The 19509-nt window shown below is 39.7% G+C and overlaps 1 protein-coding gene across 1 annotated transcript in view; it reads left to right on the top strand.

Moving 5' to 3' along the window:
* Nucleotides 1-9346: 9346 nt before the first annotated feature.
* The window catches only part of PRKCI (protein kinase C iota), a 67032-nt gene continuing 56869 nt past the window's right edge, over nt 9347-19509 (top strand). Inside the window, exon 1 of the mRNA XM_021702579.1 lies at nt 9347-9675. Within this exon, the coding sequence (XP_021558254.1) occupies nt 9575-9675 (101 nt within the window). The 5' untranslated portion in view covers nt 9347-9574. The remainder of the gene's footprint in view (nt 9676-19509) is intronic.

The following is a 19509-nucleotide window of genomic DNA, read 5'->3' as shown; positions in this document are numbered from 1 at the left end:
GACATGCAGTACATGTTTCTTGATATTATTTGTGTATTTAAATAATTCCTGTTTAAAATAAGAAGCTAGTTGGCCTAAATGTCATTCTGTTTTCCCTTTTCCACAGATAATAAGGCAGCTTACTCAGATGCTCAGGGTGAGAGGCTCTAGGGGAAAAGCACATTTGCTCATTTGGAAATTTTCTAGTGCCCTTCCACTTGCTTTCCTGGAGGAATGGAGAGACTGGAGACCCAATAACTAGTGCATAAATATATTTAAATATTTCTTTAATATTACTATTAAAGTTTTAAAATTTTATTAAAAGGATAAAAAAGATTGGCAGAATTCCCCCAAGAACTGAGTAAATTTAACTCTCAAGGGAACTCTGAGTGGTAGTTTTAAATTACTGAGCTAGAAAGTACAGAAAGACATCCTGTTTGTCTTATCTCAAGCTTGCTTTCTAGTTATGAGATGGAGAAACGAGATGAAATAATCTAGCCTCATATTGAATAGTGCCTTGCAGGACATAACCAAAATCTTTGGAACTGTTTGAGTTAAAATTTTATTTTTTTAAGATTTTGTTTTTTTAAGTAATCTCTACACCCAATGTGGGACTCAAACTCACAACCCCGAGATCAAGGGTTGCATCCTCTACTGACTGAACCAGCCAGGCATCCCAATTTAAAATTTTAGTTTTTTTTTAAAGATTTTATTGGTTTGTTTGAGAGAGAGAGAGAGAGCTTGGGGGGGGGGGGCAGAGAGTGAAGGAGACTCCCCGCTGAGCAGGGAGCCCTATGTAGGGCTCCATCCCAGGATCCCAGGATCATGACCTGAGCCAAAGACAGACGCTCGACTAAACCACCCAGGTGTTCCCCTGATTTAAAATTTTAAATTAAGACTAAATAAAAGGTTGCTAAACGAGAAGAAATGAGTATGTCAGGAGACGCTACTCAGTACACTGTCATGCATCTATGGGAATACAGTGAGTCTATTAATTGATTGTGATGAGAACAAATTATGTGTGGGTTAAAGTGATTCTCTAATTACAACAAATCCAGACAGCATTTTCATATGTGGTTAGATCATAGAACACAAACAAATAAAAAACAAAATACGAAACTAAGAATTTTGGGAAGTTAATTTTCTTCTTCATCTGCCAGAAACCACTCATTCCCTGTTTCAAATTCTTATGTAAAAATTATGCTAATGAATGAAAAGCTTTGAGGCAATGATAAAAGTCATTGTCATTTCACTTCTCTGGACTTCATTTGTAAAATGAAGCCCAGACTTTTAGCTCCTCAAACTCATCACTGGACCAGCAGCATAATTATCCCACAAAAGCTGGTTTGAAATGCAGAATCTGGGACCCATTTTATTTATTTATTTATTTATTTATTTATTTATTTATTTAAAAGATTTTTATTTATTTATTCATGAGAGACAGGGAGAGAGAGAGAGAGAGGCAGAGGCAGAGGGAGAAGCGGGCTCCCTGCGGGACTCGATCCCAGGACCCTGGGATCATGACCTGAGCCGAACAGACGCTTAACCATCTGAGCCACCCCAGCGCCCCATTTTATACCTTTTAAATCAGAATCTGCACTGTAATAAAATCTCTACTTAATTTGTATGCATATTAAAGTTTCAGGGACGCCTGGGTGGCCCAGTCGGTGAAGCGTCTGCCTTCAGCTCAGGTCATGATCCCAGCGTCCTGGGATCGAGCCCCACATCAGGCTCCTTGCTCAGCAGGGAGCCTGCTTCTCCCTCTCCCTGCTGCTCCCCCTGTTTGTGTGCGCTTTCTCTGTCAAAGAAATAAAAATCTTGGGCGCCTGGGTGGCTCAGTTGGTTAAGCGACGGCCTTCGGCTCAGGTCATGATCCTGGAGTCCCTGGATCGAGTCCCGCATCCGGCTCCCTGCTCGGCAGGGAGTCTGCTTCTCCCTCTGACCCTCCCGACCCTCCCCCCTCTCATGCTCTCTCTCTCTCAGTCTCTCTCTCTCAGATAAATAAATAAAATCTTAAAAAAAAAAAGAAATAAAAATCTTTAAAAAAAGAAAATAGAATTTAAAAAAACAAAAATAAAGCTTCAGACGACTGAATTAGATGATATAAAGTAAATTGTAGATAGTAAACTCTACCAACCCATGATTCGAGTTGAAAGGTTCCAGTTTAGGTAAGATCAGAGTCACTTCCTTACAAGCTGTGTTTGACTTGAGTAAATAGATTGCTCAGCAAGTTGAACTAACTTTTCAGGTCACAGCTTTAACAGCTTTAAGGCAAACAGCAAAGAAAGACTCGCTCTGCTGGTTTGGTGTTGCCAGCTTCCTTCCTCTTTCACTAAGATTAATTTTAGTATTTAAGTGGACATAAACCAATGTAAAATTATTTAAATACCAAATTAAATGATTTAATATATGTTGAATACCTAGAATTTTCTAAATGCCAAAAGAATTTACAAGGTAAGATTCCTGCTCTCGAGGCACCTAATGAAGATAGTAGCTTCGCTGTAAAAGTCTCTGTGTCTGGAGCCCTTTGCTGATTTAATTATAGACTGATGTGTAATTTGTTATTATCTGGAAGAAGAAGCCATACCGATTCAGTGAAATATCTCCTGCTCAAGTTGCAGGATGATAAGCCCAGTGTGCAGATGAACTAACAGGCAGCTTTATCTCTGGAGTGCTGTTCCCATTGACACTGTATGTGTGATCAAGCAGCCAGAAATCATTATAAACTATGAACACTGCTTTCTCCTCTGATTTCTCTGTGGCCCAAAATAGAATATGGTTTAATTCAAGATCAGCAGAAATTCAATATGAAATATGAGTCCAATAGGAAGTGGGTGGAGGCTGTAGAGAAAATGAGTGAGTCGTCCGTGGCAGGGCAGAGGGGTTGGCAACCTTGTTGGGGAGAAGGGTTGACTGCAGAGGCTGTGAGAAAGAACTGGGTCACTGAAGAGGCCAGTGCTGGGTGAGTGAGCAGCTGGAGCAGTGAGAATTTATTAGATAAAGTTTACATTTTCAATTGAATGTGCCAGCCTCAAGAACAGGTTTGCTTTTTCAAATTGGAGGGGAGCTTGTATTTAATAGTTGATTGCTGTTAGCGACAGCATCCTGGGTATGCAAACATCATTAGACAATGATACTTCTAAACAAAGTTTCTATGTGTTGATGGAGGCTCCTTCAACATGTTGTTTTACTAGTCAACTTTGTGCCTTTCAATCTAGCCAGACACAAGTGGGTTCTTCTGGTTCCCAAAGAAGACAAGGTAGTATTCATGAGCTGTTGCAATGATTCTTTATCGCTTATTGGCACATAGCTTGCTATTTTGCATTTTTTTTTCCCTCTTTATTGGTATACGTCCTGACATTCTACCTGGATTATACCTTTCTTGAAAAGGAGACAATACTGCCTGACACCAATTAACCTTATAGGAGTTAATTATGTTGAGATTTCTTAGACCTCTTTGAGTATTCAGCAACTTTCATTAAGTAAACGTTTTAAAATTTTTTGCATTACTGACTCCACTTAATGGAGCTCTCCATTAAAGCTCTCCATGGCTCATTAAAACAAACCTCTTCTTTCATGTGTTTTTGTATTAACATAGTGCTACTTTATATTTTAAGAAATAATTAGTCCAGCCTTGGGACATCCTTATCAAATAAAGTCTGACCTTTGTCTTACAGGTAAGAAAAATGAAGCAAAGTGGTTTTGTTCAGTATCAACAAACATTATTGAGAACCCGATATGGGCTAGGTACAGGGGACACAGTGATGAACCAGTTACAGTTCCAGCCTTATAAACATGCCAGTAAGAAAGTAAACTATGATACTGTGAGAAACGTGCTTTATTCGATATATAAAACAGAATGCAGAGCAAGAGTACAAAGAGGAAAAATGAAGAGAATGGATACCTAACAGCATAGAGGAGCAGAGGTGAGTTTGTAAATGAGAAATAGAGAAAGAGAGTGGCAGTCGGCCAGGCCTGGTGGGGACTGAGTTTGGGAGGGCATTTCAGACTAAGCGGAGGGTTATATAGATACAAAGACAGGGATATGTTGTCCCTGGCATAAACAAATGAGCTTCCTTTCCTGTGATTGTCAGGGAACATATGACATGAATCTTAAAATTATTTTAAGTTCAAAGTGAAGACATTTTATTTTATTTTTTAAAGATTTTGTTTTTTGGGGTGCCTGGGTGGCTCAGTCAGTTAAGCGTCTGCCTTCGGCTCAGGTCATGATCCCAGGGTCCTGGGATTGAGCCCCATCTCAGGCTCTCTGCTCAGTAGGAGCCTGCTTCTCCCTCTCTCTGTCAAATAAATAAATAAAATCTTAAAAAAAAAAGATTTTGTTTTTAAGTAATATCTATACCCAAGCTGGGGCTTGAACTCACAACCCCAAGATCAGTGTCATGTGGCTCTACCGACTGAGCCAGCCAGGGGCCCCGAAGTGAGGACATTTTAAATAAGTTAAGGCTAAAACTGCTGTATGTCATCTGTAGTGTGGGAGTGAGATTGGAGAACATAATGGGAATAAGTTTGTGAGGCTGGAGTGAAGGAGTACTCCAGTTAACTTGGAGATAAAGTAGGCCATGTCAGTGGGGCAGTGAGAGGGCATAGAAGAAGGGGGAAGGAGTCATGAGGGTATTCTCCATTCTAAATCAGCAAGGTTAATTAACACAAAAACTAAACTCTCTCACTAACCTCAGCTGTCAGGACTCCAATCAGGAGTTTTGGTCATGGCTTCTGCTCTTGAAGGTTAAGTACAAAAATGTGCTATTAAGACACCATCACACGGAACCCATGTCTACTATTTATTATCTCATTCGCCATTTTCCAAATAGGTTATTTTTGCTCCACATTGGGACAAGTATTCTTGTGATCACAAAATAAGAAAATGTTAGCCAAAATACTTTAAATCTCTTAAGCCTGTGGATTTGCGCATTAATTAATTTTTCCTATTAAAGTTAATGCAGTGAGCCAAAGGCAGGTTAATTCAGCCCAGTGCTCAATGTTTATCTCTGCAGGTCAGAAAGTCCCCCCCCCCCCGCCCCCCGCAAATGATCTGGACTTGCAATTTAAACACTTTTCTTCTCCTTTTAATGACATTATCCCATGCTCAGTGTAACCACTGAAGAATGCTAGGTTAAGGGCAGCAGGCTTACCCAAAGCTGAGGGTATTAGTAAGCACCATTAATCAGCACCAACAGAAATTAAATGGGCTGTGGGAGACTTGGTCACAGTGTCTACCACTGACTTTACATTTTGTACCATTTGATTCTCAATTGAGGAAGAGGCATCAGAAATACCATAGCAGGATTTATTAGATGACATAAAGAACATGGCAAACAAGTTTTCATATTTGATCCTGATTACAAGACGCACTGGTGAGGCTCATTAAGAATGAATATAAAGGTCAACCTCTTCTGATTATTTTTGTTAGAGCAGCTCAATCTATAGAAAGGAAGTGGAATTTTCCAAAAGATATGATTAATGTGATGCCAGGTTCCTTTTAAGCCCTTTTACAGAATACTCTTTTCTTTAAACTAAAGAGATGGCTCAATACTTTTCAGGGGTTTTTTTTTGGTACTGAAAATAACATAATTTCTGTGACCTGATCATCCTATATGCATAACTCTTTGTGCCTTACATCTGTTTTAATTGCACCCCATTGACTTTAAAAACTAATGTCAGAGCACTTCTGGAATGGAAACATGAGGATCTCCCCATATATTCTCCCCAGTGAAACAACCATAACTGGTGAAAATTATAAATAAAAAATGACCACTGGATCAGACCGTGGAGCCATTTATGGCCCAGGGCATTGTGAGAAGCATGGGGCAATCATTTGCCAATTAGTGGAGGCCAACAGCTAGGAGTAATATCAATAGAGGCAAACCAGCCAAAAGCTGGATAGGGAGATAAGGAAAAGAGTCAGAGAACCTGACTGAAACCACTGTCATCCCCCAGGGGAGAGAGAAGGAGTCAGGGTGTCAGCGCGCATGCCAAAGCACTGGGGAGACATCAGAGCCTGCACACTGTGGGGGAAAGAAACTTCCTGAAGTAGTCTGGCCAAGTCACTCAACAAATAAAGAAGCGAACAACAGTGACAACAAACCTGGGAGCCAGTCTGGATCAGTCTCCAGAGTTGCTACAGTGGAAATGTACAGCTTGCAACAAAAAAATAGTGAGACATACAAACAGGCCATGCACACAGAAACTGCCCTTGAGAGGATGCAGACGTTGGACTTAGCGGACAAAGACTTCAGAACGGCTATCATAATTATGTTCAAAGAGCTAAATGAAACAATGCTTATGAGTACAGATTCGAAATTCCTCAACAAAATACTAGCAAACTGAATGGAGCAATGTATAAAAAGGATATGTCACAACCAGTTGGGATTTGTCCTAGGAACGAAAGGTTGGCTTACATCCAAAAATCAGTTACTGTGACATACCATATCAATAGAATAAAGGACAAAACCACAGGATTATCTCAATAGATAGAGAAAAGGTGCTAAACAAACCCCAACACTCTTTCAAAATAAAAATAATCTGGCCCCTTGCTGGCTCAGTCGGTAGAGTGTGCGACTCTTGATCTCTGTGTCTTGAGTTCAAACCCCATGTTGGGCACAGAGCTTACTTTAAAAACAAAGAAAGAAATAGTCAACAAACTAGGAATAGAAGTTCCTCAACCTGACAAAGGACGTCTGCAAAAAAAAAAAAAAAAAACTAGAGTAATCACATCTGATGGCGTAAGAATGAAAACCAGCCACATGAAATTAAGGGCAAGACAAAAATGTTCACACTCTCCTCTTTATCCAACAAAGTACTAGAAGTTCTAGATAATGCATTCAGGCAAGAAAAAGAAGGCATCCAAATTGGAAAGAGGTAAGTCAATTTGTATTCTAAAATGGCATAATCTGGTGTATAGGAAATTCCAAGGGATCCACCAAAACACTATTAGAACTAATAAATGAGTTCAGCAAGCTCGTAGGATACAAGATATGTACAAAATTAATTTTCTATACACTGGCAATGAATAATCAAAAAATGAAATTAGGATGGGAATGTAAATTGACACAGCCACTATGGAAAACAGAATGGAGGTTCCTAAAAAAATTAAAAATAGAACTATGATAAGATGCAGCAATCTCAGTTCTGGTTATTTAGCTAAAGAAAACAAAAACACTACCTTGAAAAGATATCTGCACCCCCATGAAGCATTATTTACAATAGCCAAGACATGGAAACACATATTTACTATTTATAGATTCTTATTGATGACGAAAGTAAGCAATAAGCTTCCTCTGAAAATAGTAATTACCTTCAGAGCATGCTGAGGCCAATGATGAAGGATTTTTCAAACTGTTAAGAATCCAAAATAAAAAGCTTTTCACGCCATACCTTTTTTTTTAAAAAGATTTTATTTATTTATTTGAGAGAGAGAATGAGAGAGAGAGAACACATGAGAGGGGGGAGGGTCAGACGAAGAAGCAGACTCCCCGCCGAGCAGGGAGCCCGATGCGGGACTCGATCCCGGGGTCCTCTGATGGAGTCCCACATCAGGTACCCTGCTCAGCAGGGAGCCTGCCTCTCCCTTTCCCTCCGCCTACCACTCCCCCGCTTGTGCTCTCTCATTGTCAAATAAATAAATAAAATCTTTTAAAATTTTTTTCCTTTTTTAGAGCATTATATAATCTTTCAAATTTGTCACAGCATACTAACTTTTCTATTAATCCAATTAAAATTTCACAATCTCACTTCAGAAATAGTTTATATTTCATAGCTAATTGATTCATATTTAACATATTGATGCGGTCCCCAATTCCCAATACTCTGATACCAAGTCTTTCAACAGGAATTTTTATTAAGAGTTTATAATCCAGGGGCGCCTGGGTGGCTCAGTTGGTTAAGCGACTGCCTTCGGCTCAGGTCATGATCCTGGAGTCCCCGGATCGAGTCCCGCATCGGGCTCCCTGCTCGGCAGGGAGTCTGCTTCTCCCTCTGATCCTCCCCCCTCTCATGCTCTCTCTCTCTGTCTCATTCTCTCTCTCAAATAAATAAATAAAATCTTTAAAAAAAAAAGAAGTTTATAATCCAGGGGCACCTGGGTGGCTCAGTTGGTTAAGCATCTGCCTTCAGGTCCCAGGGACCTAGGATCCAACCCCCCCTCCCAGATCTCCCTGCTGCTCAGCCGAGAGCCTGCTTCTCCCTCTCCATTTCTGCTCCCCCTGCTTGTGCTGCTCTCTCTCTCTGTCAAATAAATACATAAAAACTTTTTTAAAAAGTGTTCATAACCCAAGTTTGTAGCAGTTGAAGGACATCATGTCAGACCGTCAGACATAACTGATGAGTCAATCCTCCAACCCTATTTTATCATAGTAAAATTATTTCCTTGATTATTCCAGCCTTTTTAGCATGCGTTGGTGCCAGGACTGATACAGGAGCTGGATTCCTGCTACCTGTAATTTCAGTATGTGACAGAGCCAAGATCACTGGAAGGTCAGAGACTAGGCTACAAGGTCGGATCCTTTATACTGTAATCTTTGGCAAGGCAGTGATAGAAAAAAAATGCTGATGGATGGATTGGATAAATACTGTGCACCTGTGCCATGAGATGGCCCTATACAAGGGCCTAGGTATGGGGGCTGCAAAGAAAGAAATGTCGGTCTTTCATCATACCTTCTAGTTGAGTTTCCTCCTTTATTACGTTATTACATTTGTTACATATGTTATTAAATTCTTTCCATAAAAGAGCTTGTGCTGAGCCGGTAACCAGTCTTCTTTCCCAAAAAGGCACTATATAATTGAGATGATTTATGCAATTGGAAGGGAGAATTCATCAGGCAACAAACTGTAGATCGTGACGAAACCCAGTCATTTCCAGTGACTTCAGATGCCCAAGCTACATTTAGGATTTCCAAGCCGAACACTCCCGGCGGCGTGCAAGCTGGAAACAGACTCACTCGGCTAGAAGGGGAGGATGGTTTCCTACGTAAAGAACCTCCAGTCCCAGAATCCCATCGGGACTCCAAATCCCAGAAAGCCGGCAGGGCAAATCTATCCCAGTCCCTAGTCGGCTGACCGCGGACGCGACCAAGTTAGGAAACCGGGGTGAGATGCCGCAGCCTTTGTCCCCTAATGTTTTTCCTGCAGAAAGGGGACTTTTTAGGGAGAACTTTGGCATTCTCTCGTCACAGCTCCCAGGAAAACCTCCCTCCCGGCCTATTTGATATGAGAGCCAGCGTCTCCCATCCTCTCTCCCCCTTTTCCTAGCCTCCGTAAGAATGGTTCGGCCGGGCGGCAAGGCTCCTCGAGGTGGATCGATGGTTGCGCCCGCCCTCCCCCGGAATGTGGGCCTTTGGAGCGAGCGAGGTGGGAGGGACCGAAGCGGGGAGGCGTGCTGGGCCCGGGCGGCGGGAGGAGCTGTGCGGTTCCGGCTGCCCCGGCGAGGCGACCCTTGGGTCCGCGCCGCGGGCGGAGTGGACAGGTAAGCAAGCGGCAGCCGCGGCTCTGGAAGAGGCTCGGGCAGCCGAGACCCCCACGGCGCCCGGCGCGCCCCCCGCACCCTCGGCCTCCGGCGTTGAGGCGGGGGAGTAAGGAGATGCCGACTCAGAGGGACAGCAGTACCATGTCTCACCCGATCGCAGGCGGCGGCAGCGGGGACCATTCTCACCAGGTCCGGGTGAAAGCCTACTATCGCGGGTGAGTGTCTCAGGGAGGGGGGGGGGGGGGGAGGGGAGAGGAAAGGCCCGCTCGACTTGGACTGGAGGAGGGGAGGGTGAGGGGCTGGAGGTGTGGTGGGCGAATTGCTCCGGGCAGGCGACTCTAGGGACTTGGGATCGGGGGAGGAGCATGGGGCGCTACGTTGGGGCACCCCAAGGTGTGTTGCAGGGTGCCCGGGAGTCGCGCGGCTGATGGTCCAGCCTAGGGTCCGAGGGAGGAGTCTTGGAATAGAGCAGGTCCACCTGGTGGGTTCGAGAGAGACTCGCCTACTAAGAGATTTACAAGGGCTTTACGTCATTAAGTCTGGATGTGTTTGGGGTTGAGAGTTGATTCCGAGTGATGCCTCAGTGAACTAAGTTTGCTATGGGCTTAAAAGACAGTACTACTTTAGTTTGCTGGCTCTTTTGATTACCAGAAGGCCTAAAGCCTCTGGTTCTCTAAGTCAGGTTTACCTTCCTCGCCTAGAAGAGTTCACAAAGTGTATCCGGACTATGGTCAGGCTGCCGGTGTATTAGACATAGGAGTTATTATTTAAGAGTAAAGTTGAACCGTTTTTAGGGATGTGCATTAGGTACTTACGTTTCGCCAAGATTAAGTAGTATATGTGTAAATTAAAAATTTGTGAATGATGCTTTGTCAGTGTTGCTTCAAGGACCATTTGATAGGGGGAAACACTGCAGGAAGAGAAGAGGACGAACGGAGGCATAGTTTTAAAATCTGCGATCTTTACTCATATCGTTACCCAAGTTATAACTCCTGTGCTTACCAGGAATAATCCAGTCCTAATATTGTTGTATTAGATCATGTTCTATAATCAGTGACCTGAAATATTCCCCTTCCCTTGAATTCAGTTGTGGTCTGAAATATGGGATAATTACATTTAGTAGCATTAGTAAAGGTGAAATGTTAGTGTGAACATGAAGATTTGAAGCTAAGGGTTAACTGAAAACCCAGTGGCTTTGGCCTGTCTTACTATTTGTCCAAGCAGAAGTAAATTGCTTAAAAAAAACCTCAAGCACTAGGAGGTTGAAACTGCAATGCATACTTTTACATTCCTGAGGGGATCAGTGAAGATAGCAAACTTTCAAAACGCCTCTCTTGTTTTGATTTCAAGGGACATAGAAGGCCTAAATGTGTTACCGATTTATGTAACGACTTACTAGTTCGCTTGCTGCCATGTAGCCTCTGACCTCTTGTTTATTAGCTTGACTGTGTTCAGCAGTAGTTTACAAGAATTATTTTGGACAGTGTCAGTGTTTTTGCTTAAATTGATCAAGGAGGTCTTCTTTTTAAAACAATACCAAGAAGTGTGTGTATGTTTTTTAAAAGTTTGTAGTGGTCACAAGAACTGTTTTGACTTGAATATGGTCAGCTATGAACTTTGGACTGTGGGGGAAAGAGAAGCTTTGCTTCCTTTACCTTACCTTTAATTTGATAGATGAGATATTTCACTTTCCTTTTTTTTTTTTAAGAATATTCATTGGTCATACAGGCTTTTTTTTTTTTTTTAAGATTTTATTTATTTATTTGACAGAGAGAGAATGAGAGAAAGAGAGAGAGCACATGAGAGGGAGGAGGGTCAGAGGGAGAAGCAGACTCCCTGCTGAGCAGGGAGCCCGATGTGGGACTCGATCCCGGGACTCCAGGATCATGACCTGAGCCAAAGGCAGTCACTTAACCAACTGAGCCACCCAGGGCTCCCTGGGCTTTTTTTTTTTAAATAAGATTTTATTTATTTGACAGAGAGTAAGGGAGCACAAGCAGGGGGAACAGCAGAGGGAGAGGGAGAAGCAGGCTCCCCACTGAGCTGGGAGTGGACTTGGGGCTCAATCCCAGGACCCTGGGACCATGACCTGAGCCCAAGGCAGGCACTTAACCGACTGAGCCACCCAGGAGCCCCTCACTTTCCATTTTATAAAGTTGACAGTCCATGAGTTATAAGGCCCAGAGAATGAAATATATAGTGGGTGTTTTTTTTTGAGGTGTCTCATTATTGACAATTTAAAAAAACTGGATTAAATGAATATACTCACATGGTAGGAATGTGCAAATTGTACAGAGGTATAAAGTAAGTGTCTTCCATCCCATCGTCCCAACTTCCAGAGGTATCCTGTTGACAGTTTATTTCTGTTCTTCTGGAGGTTGCCTTTATTTAAAAGTTATACTTCTGTTTCATGATTCAACTTTAGATAGTACCTATTAATCCCATCCTCTCAAAGATGAGAAATTGGGTGAATACTACCTTTTGCTTGCTTTTCTCCTGGTTGGTGTATCTCAATTTTTGATAGTTAAACTATTATTTTCAGTTCTCTGGTTTACATTTATGACTTTAAACAATGTAAATTCTTGTCTTATTAAATTTAGATAGTTTCCAATGATTTTAACTATGAAGAGGAAGAAATTTAGTTCCCTCCCCCATTTTTCCTGGTTTGATAAATGTAAATAGGCCTAGCTAGTAAATTAAAATTATTATAAACTTCTCCTTTGGAAAGAAATCAGTCTGTTATATTTTAGTAATGTAGGTGTCATATTGTCTTGGCTTATTGCTACAATTATTTTTATAAAAGAGACTAAAAAAGGACATATAACCCTTTTAGTGCCTGACTAAAATTTCTCCAAGACATTCAAGTTAACATTTTGCTTTTTAAAATCAGTGAATTTTTGCTAAAGAATGAAACAATCAAGCCCTTGCCCTTTATTGCTTTTTATTCATTGAAAGCTTTCAAACAGTGCCTTTATTTCAAGCCTCATTTAAAGACAACATCAGCACTCTCTAAATTGTACCAATTTCTGTCCCCTGAAATTAGATCTGTTAAGATTATATGTTTATTAACAATAGTCTAACCTGTTGGTTTTGATATTATGTAGTTAGCTGCTCATTACTACAGATGAAACTAAAATGAGTCACCAATGAGGATAGCTAATAAACAGGTTGGCTAACTAGAACACCTACCTGATTTTAAAATAGAAAATCCTTCCTTTATATCGAGAAATGTAAGGACAACGTGCATTTGAAAAAGGTTTCTTTTCTTTCAGATCTTATGAAAGGTCATTATCAGAAAGTTTTCTCCTTATCCCCTTCTAACAGTATTTCTTTCCAGTGAACACTGAATCTTGGAATAGCCAGAATTTTTTTTTTTTAAGATTTATTTATTTGTTGAGAGAATGGGAGAGTGAGAGGGAGAAGCCGACTCCCTGATGAGCAGAGAGCCCGATGTGGGACTCGATCCCAGTACTCTGGGATCATGACCTGAGTCAAAGGCAGACACTTAACCAAACTGAGCCACCCAGGCGCCCATAGCCAGAATTTTTTAGTGAATAAATTGCCTTCTTTCAAAGATGTGTATAGTGTTCTCTCATTCAGTTAAATTTGTTCTTAGTGCAAATGTGATGTCCCTCTAGATATAACAGAGATTTAATTAGATTTTTTTCTAGTTTTTAAGCAGGAGATTAATAACATTGAGAATCTGACTGTATTGGGGTGCCAGTTGGTTAGTTGTCTGACTCTTGATTTTGGCTCAGGTCATGATCTTGGGGTGGTGAGATCGAGCCCAGCGTGGGGCTCCATGCTTGGTGGGGAGTCTGCTTGATATTCTCGTTTCCTGTCCCTCTGCCCCTACCCCCAGCACGCACTTGAGCTTTCTCTCTAAAATAAATAAATAATCTTAAAAAAAAAAAAAAAAGAATCTGACTCTGTCACGGCCTATACACCCTTCTTTCCTTGACATGGGAGCTTGTCAGTGAGTGGCCTTCCTTCTTCAATCATTACCTAGTAGTGTTAGGAGGAAGAAAACAGGTTTTGTTGGTTAGGGATAAATTGCTATTGTATGTACTTTTCCTTATATTGAAGTTACTTGATATTATGGGATAGAGTTTAACAAGGAAATGTCTGGACTACTTATTTCATTTTACGTTATAAATATATGGGAAATTTTGCAAAAAGTTTGTAAAAATGCTTTTTAAACCACTGCTATTGAACGGTTATAATAATCTAGAGGATTCTTTCTGTGCACATTTACAAATAGGAGGAGATTAACTCCTTGTATATTTGGATTGTATAGCTGGTTCAGTGAAGAAGTATGCAGGATTTTTCTGTGAACAAGTCTTGGCAAGACTTGTTTTTAAAAGTATTGCAAAATAATTTCAGCAGTATAAAGCATATCTCTATAATGTTCTAAGGAAATACAAATAGTATATTGAGTTGGGAGTTGAGAGAATGTTAATTATTGGTCCTGGAGCTTCTGGTAGGGTACCTAACCACAGGACAACTGATCATAGCTTTATCAGAGAAAGAGAAGGGACTTGGTGGCCTGGTGCCAAAAACCAAAACAGCTCACTCAGAAATTTGAATCATATAATATAGAGATAAATTGCTTGTTAGCAGTGAAGACTGGAGCTGAAGAGTTAAGGGAGAGGCTAGTGAGGCCAAGACCAACCCTGTGCAAACGTCAGGTCTGAGAAAGCAGAGGAGAAGGAAGCAGCTTTCTGCAGAAAAAATTCTTCCTGGAGGTCCATAATAGCTTTCTAATACAACTCCCAACCTTCTTGTTAAGGTAACTTGAGTGTTTGGGTTTTTTTTTTTTTTTTATGGTTGAAATGAGCATAATTAAAACCTGAATTTTTAAAATTCCAGTCTTGCTTAGGATTCCACATATTACCTAAAGTGTGTTTAAACTCACTTTAATAAATATTGTTGAATACCTACTGCCTACTCTAAGGTAGGCACATGGTGCTAGGGTGGACACAAAGGGCGTAGAGATGAATAATCTAAGGCTTTGCCCTCAAGGGACTGAGAAACTTCTAGGAGGAAAGACATAGAAGAGTTAATAAAGGAGTGTGTATGTGTTTATGTGTAAGGTGCTTGCAGGGATGGATATTGGGGAGGTGTTTGGGTTTGGGAAACCTTCCTAGAGGATGAAATGTTTGTGGCTTTTAAAGGATAAATAGGTTTGCCTGGTTGATGAAGATGTTGGGTGGGGGTCATTCCAGGCATTGCACAACTGCGTGGTATGTTTGGGGAATTCAGATCAGTTTAGTTGTTAGTCCCATAGTCATTCCTTATTAGGACATAAAGTTTGAAGTGGGCACTGATAAGAAGTGAGGCTAAGAAGAAGGCTCACAAGCACTACTCAAGATTCTCGAATATCATACTTTGGGTTCGGACTTTTTTTTCATTGGTGAGGGTTTTAAGTAAGAGATTCATGCTTAGATTTTCATCTTAGAAGGATCACTCTTGGAACCAGTATGGGCGATGAATTAGCAGTGGATGAAGACTAATTTGGAGGCTTTGGAAGTAGTTCAGCTGAGAGATTCAGAGGAGGAGAAGAGGATATAGATTGAACAGCGATTTTAGGGGATAGAATCAATATGAATTATAGATTGATTCCTGTGGGGAAGAGGAGTCTGACAATAATAGGTTTCTTATTTGAGAGAGACTAGGGAATACAGGAGGAAGAGATTAGTGAGAGGAGGTAATTCATTACCTGGAACAAGTAACCGAATTTTGAGTTCATCATGCTTTGTGGGCATCCAGGTGGAAATGCCCAGAATTAACTGAACAATCATTTATTGTGTGCCTGCTGTATGTCCCAAGCCCTGTACCTGGCAGCTAACCTATGTAGGAATGTGGCTGAGAATGATGACAGAAACAAAAATGTCACGAGTGACCAAATGCAGATGACAAAGGCAAGACACTAAAACTAAATTTTAAAAATACAAACGTACAGAAAGTGGAAGGTTCCCCTTGTAGCCTCTCACCCCCACTTCCTAATGGTACCCATTGTTAATAGTTTGGGGTAGTCTACATCATATTAATATATCTATAAGTATAGATATTGTGTACACACATACCCTTTTATTTTTCAAGTAAACAGATTCTATTTCTACACATTTTTCTGCAACTCGATTTGTTTTCATTCATGATCATCTTTCCATGTTAAGGTAGACAGGGATAAATAGATACATATATAGAGAGCAATCTGCTTACTTTATAATTGATATATAGTGTTCTATAGTATTGTTATACCATAATTTAATCTTTTTCCTGATTGATGAGCATAAAAAATTACTTTCATTAAATCACTATTTCAAATTATGCTGAAGGAACCTCCTTTTTATTTAATATATATTCTTGCAAACATGGTCCAAAATTTGCCTGTTTTAAAACTTGATATTGTCCTCCAAACACTTATCAATTTATGTTCCAAACAACAGTGTACAAATGAAGTGTTTTCCTTGTGTTCCCATTGCATATTATTGGTCTTTAAAAATTTTCCCAGTAGGGGCGCCTGGGTGGCTCAGGCAGTTAAGCGTCTGCCTTTGGCCCAGGTCATGATCCTGGAGTCCTGGGATTGAGCCCCACATCGGGCTCCCTGCTCAGCGGGGAGCCTGCTTCTCCCTCTCCTTCTGCCCCTCCCCCCCCGCTTGTGCGTGCTCTCTCTCAAATATATAAAATCTTCAAAAAAAATAAAAATTTTCCCAATAGGCAACACATGCTAACTTTTTTATAGCTATCTTTTTATACATTACTGATCATTTGTAGTTCTTCTGTAGTTTGTTTATTCATGTCTTTTGCCCAGTTTTTCTCTTGGATTCTGTCTCTCTATTGTGCTCTCTTTTCTATCTCTCTGTCAAATAAATAAAAATATTTTAAAAAATTTTATTTTTTCGTCTATTAATTATGCAGCTTTTCAAGTGATTATCTTTTCAATAAATCTGATATTTGGGGTTTAGTTATTTGTGGTGTACTGATACAGCTTAGTTTTTTAAAAATGTATTCTAATATTGTTATTAAATAGGTTCTTTCACCACTGAGTTGAAGGACAACTTTGTTCTATACTAAATTTCTCAGATTGAACATAAGTACTTTTTATTCTGTTTCATTGATTTTTTTTTTTTTTAAGATTTTATTTATTTGAGAGAGCGAGCACAAGCAGAGGGAGAGGCAGAGGGAGAGAGAAAGGGAGAAGCAGACTCTCCGCTGAGCAGGGAGCCCGACGCGGGATTCTATCCCAGGACCCCGGGATCATGACCTGAGCTAAAGGCAGACACACTGACTGAGCCACCCAGGTGCCCCTGTTTCATTGATTTTGGGGAAAATCTGTTTTTGCACATACCACCATTGGTTTAATTATTATAGTTAGTTTTGATTTATACTATGGAAAGGCCATTTCATCAATTTTCTGTTTCTAAATTTTCTTGGCTATTCTTGTACATTTATTTTCTCTTTCAGGTCAGTTTTTGAAGGTTTTTCTAGGTTTCAGAAAAAAAATCTTTTATTTTTATTTTTTTATTTTACTTTATTTTTTTTTTAAGATTTTATTTATTTATTTCAGAGATAGAGAGAGCAAGCAGGAGGAGGAGCAGAGGGATAGGGACAAACAGACTCCCATTTGTGCATGGGGCCCAATGTGGGATTCGATCGCAGGACCCTGAGATCATGATGAGCTGAAACCCAAGAGTCAGACGCTTAACCAACTGAGCCACCCAAGTGCCCCCAGAAAAAAAAATCTTATTGGTGTTTTGATTTGGAATTGCTTTGAATTTATAGGTTAATGTGAGAACGGATAGTTCTATAATATTGAGCTTTGCCTTAGAAGTATAATACCTATTTATTGATCTTTTTCACGTTTTTCAGTAAGATTCCTGTCCCTTAGATCTTACACATTTCCTGTTAAATTTATTCTTAAATGTTTTATAATTTTATTGCTTTTGTGAATGGGATCTTTTGTTTTCATAGGCTTACTAAATACCATCTATTTTTGAATATTTAAGTGGTCACTCACCTTATTCTAATAATTTCTTAGTTAACTATCTTAGAATTTATAGCTAAATAATGTCACCTGCAAATAACAATTGTGCCTCTTCTTTATATCTCACTTATTTAATTTTTCTTATCTTTACTATTTGGCTAGGGTTTCTAGACAGTGCTGAATTTTAGCAGTGATTCTTTTATCTTTTTTTTTTTTTTAAGAGAAGGAAAGGGGGAGTGGCGAGGGGCAGAAGGAGAGAGGGGGAAAGAGAATCTCAAGCAGGATCCATGCCCAGCATGGATCCCAGTGAGGGGCTGCATCTCAACACTGTGAGATCATGATCTGAGCCGAAATCAACGGTTGGACGCTTGACTGACTAAGCCACCCAGACACCCCAGCAGTGATCTTTTATCTTAATGAAATATTATCATTAGTTAGAAAAATTTCTCCAAATTATCTTCAAACATACCCAGTCTCCTTTCCCCCCTTTAAGATATGCTAAAGAGCATAGAAACTAATCTTTATAATGTACTCAGTTGTTCCAAGAACTATGATAAGTGTTTTTTTTTAATTTAATCTTCATGACAGTATTCAGAGGCAGATATCATTATCTGCATTGTATGGATGGTAACATTGAGTCTTACCCTTCAGAGAAATTTCTTTTTCTCCTTTTACTGTATTGATGGGGTTTTTAAAAATCACTTTTTTGCTTTATTGTCAAATTCATACTTCACAGTTCTTTTTGAGCCAGTTTTCTATTTTTTTTTTTTTAAGATTTTTTATTCACTTGAGAGAGAGAGTGAGTGAGCACAGAGAGGGGCAGAGGGAGAGGGAAAGAGAAATTCCAGCAGACTCCTCCCTGAGCTCAGAGCCTGACAGGAGTGGGGAGAGTTGGGAGGAGGGTGGCTTGCCTCCATCTCAGGACCCTGAGATCATGACCTGAGCCGAAACCAAGAGCTGGACACTCAACCAACTGCACCACCCAAGGACCCCCATCTATCGTCTTGATCATTAAAAAATGGAAGTTGCTTTATGACTTTCTTATGAATAACAATTAATTTGAGGAGTTATACTATGAGATTGTATGAATATTCTGTTTCCTCAGAACCTTTAACCCAGTGATTTTACCATCCATGGATAATTCTGTCTAAATCTATTATATCAGTGATTACAAATAAGACTTTTTTCTCTTTATACTACATTTAATTTGGGAGAAAAGCTTATTTTGAGGTAGCAGAAGGACTGAACTGGTGGTTCTTTTTTCAGGTTTATTTTTAAAAGCAATTAATCCTACAGAAAAACTTTAGAGTCTGTATTTTAGAACATAGGAACATAATGAATGCTTAAAGCAGTTTGTCTTCTGAAGCCCAGTAGCAAAATTAAAACTGCCTTTTTTTCCTTCTTTTTTAAAAATTCAGCTAAAACTATATCTAAATTTGCCATTTTGGGAATCTTTGTGATGAAGCAGACCAGTGGTAAGATAATTTATGCTAACACTGAAGTTAAAACCAGAAAAAAAAAATCTTTCATGCATAATTTGTTTTATACCTTTAGAATGTAATATCTTTATTTTGTAGCTCATTTTTAGCTTTAGTGCTGTAATAAGGATCTGGTGTTTGTAGAGGGTATGAACATGGTGCTTTCTTAATTACTTAGAGAAGTGTTTATATAAAACTCCCTTAAATGTTTTAGTTCCTGGAACTTAAGGAGTGGCAGTTGATAAAGCATGACTCCTTCACTGAGTCTCTTTAGGATATTTGTACTTATGTTTTTTAAGGATTATTTAAAAAATATTTGTTCTGATAAATATTTTTTAGCTCTTGAAAAGTAAGATTTCTTAAAAGTCCCTATTGTTTACAGACATGCTTACGTATGTGTTAATTGTAAATTCATGTGGACCTTAATAAGGAAGTCATGTTTTGATGATATCTGATACTAATTTTTTTCCCTTGCATTCAAAAAACATAATACCATACTTGTTCTTTGCCAGAGAAAGTCTATGGAAGCCTTTCCTTCTCTCATTTAATTCTAAAATACATTCTCTCAACCCTTACTCCCTCAT

The sequence above is a fragment of the Neomonachus schauinslandi genome, chromosome 1 (assembly GCF_002201575.2).
Source record: "Neomonachus schauinslandi chromosome 1, ASM220157v2, whole genome shotgun sequence".
Classification (NCBI taxonomy): domain Eukaryota; kingdom Metazoa; phylum Chordata; class Mammalia; order Carnivora; family Phocidae; genus Neomonachus; species Neomonachus schauinslandi.
This window is presented reverse-complemented; position numbering and strand designations above follow the sequence as displayed.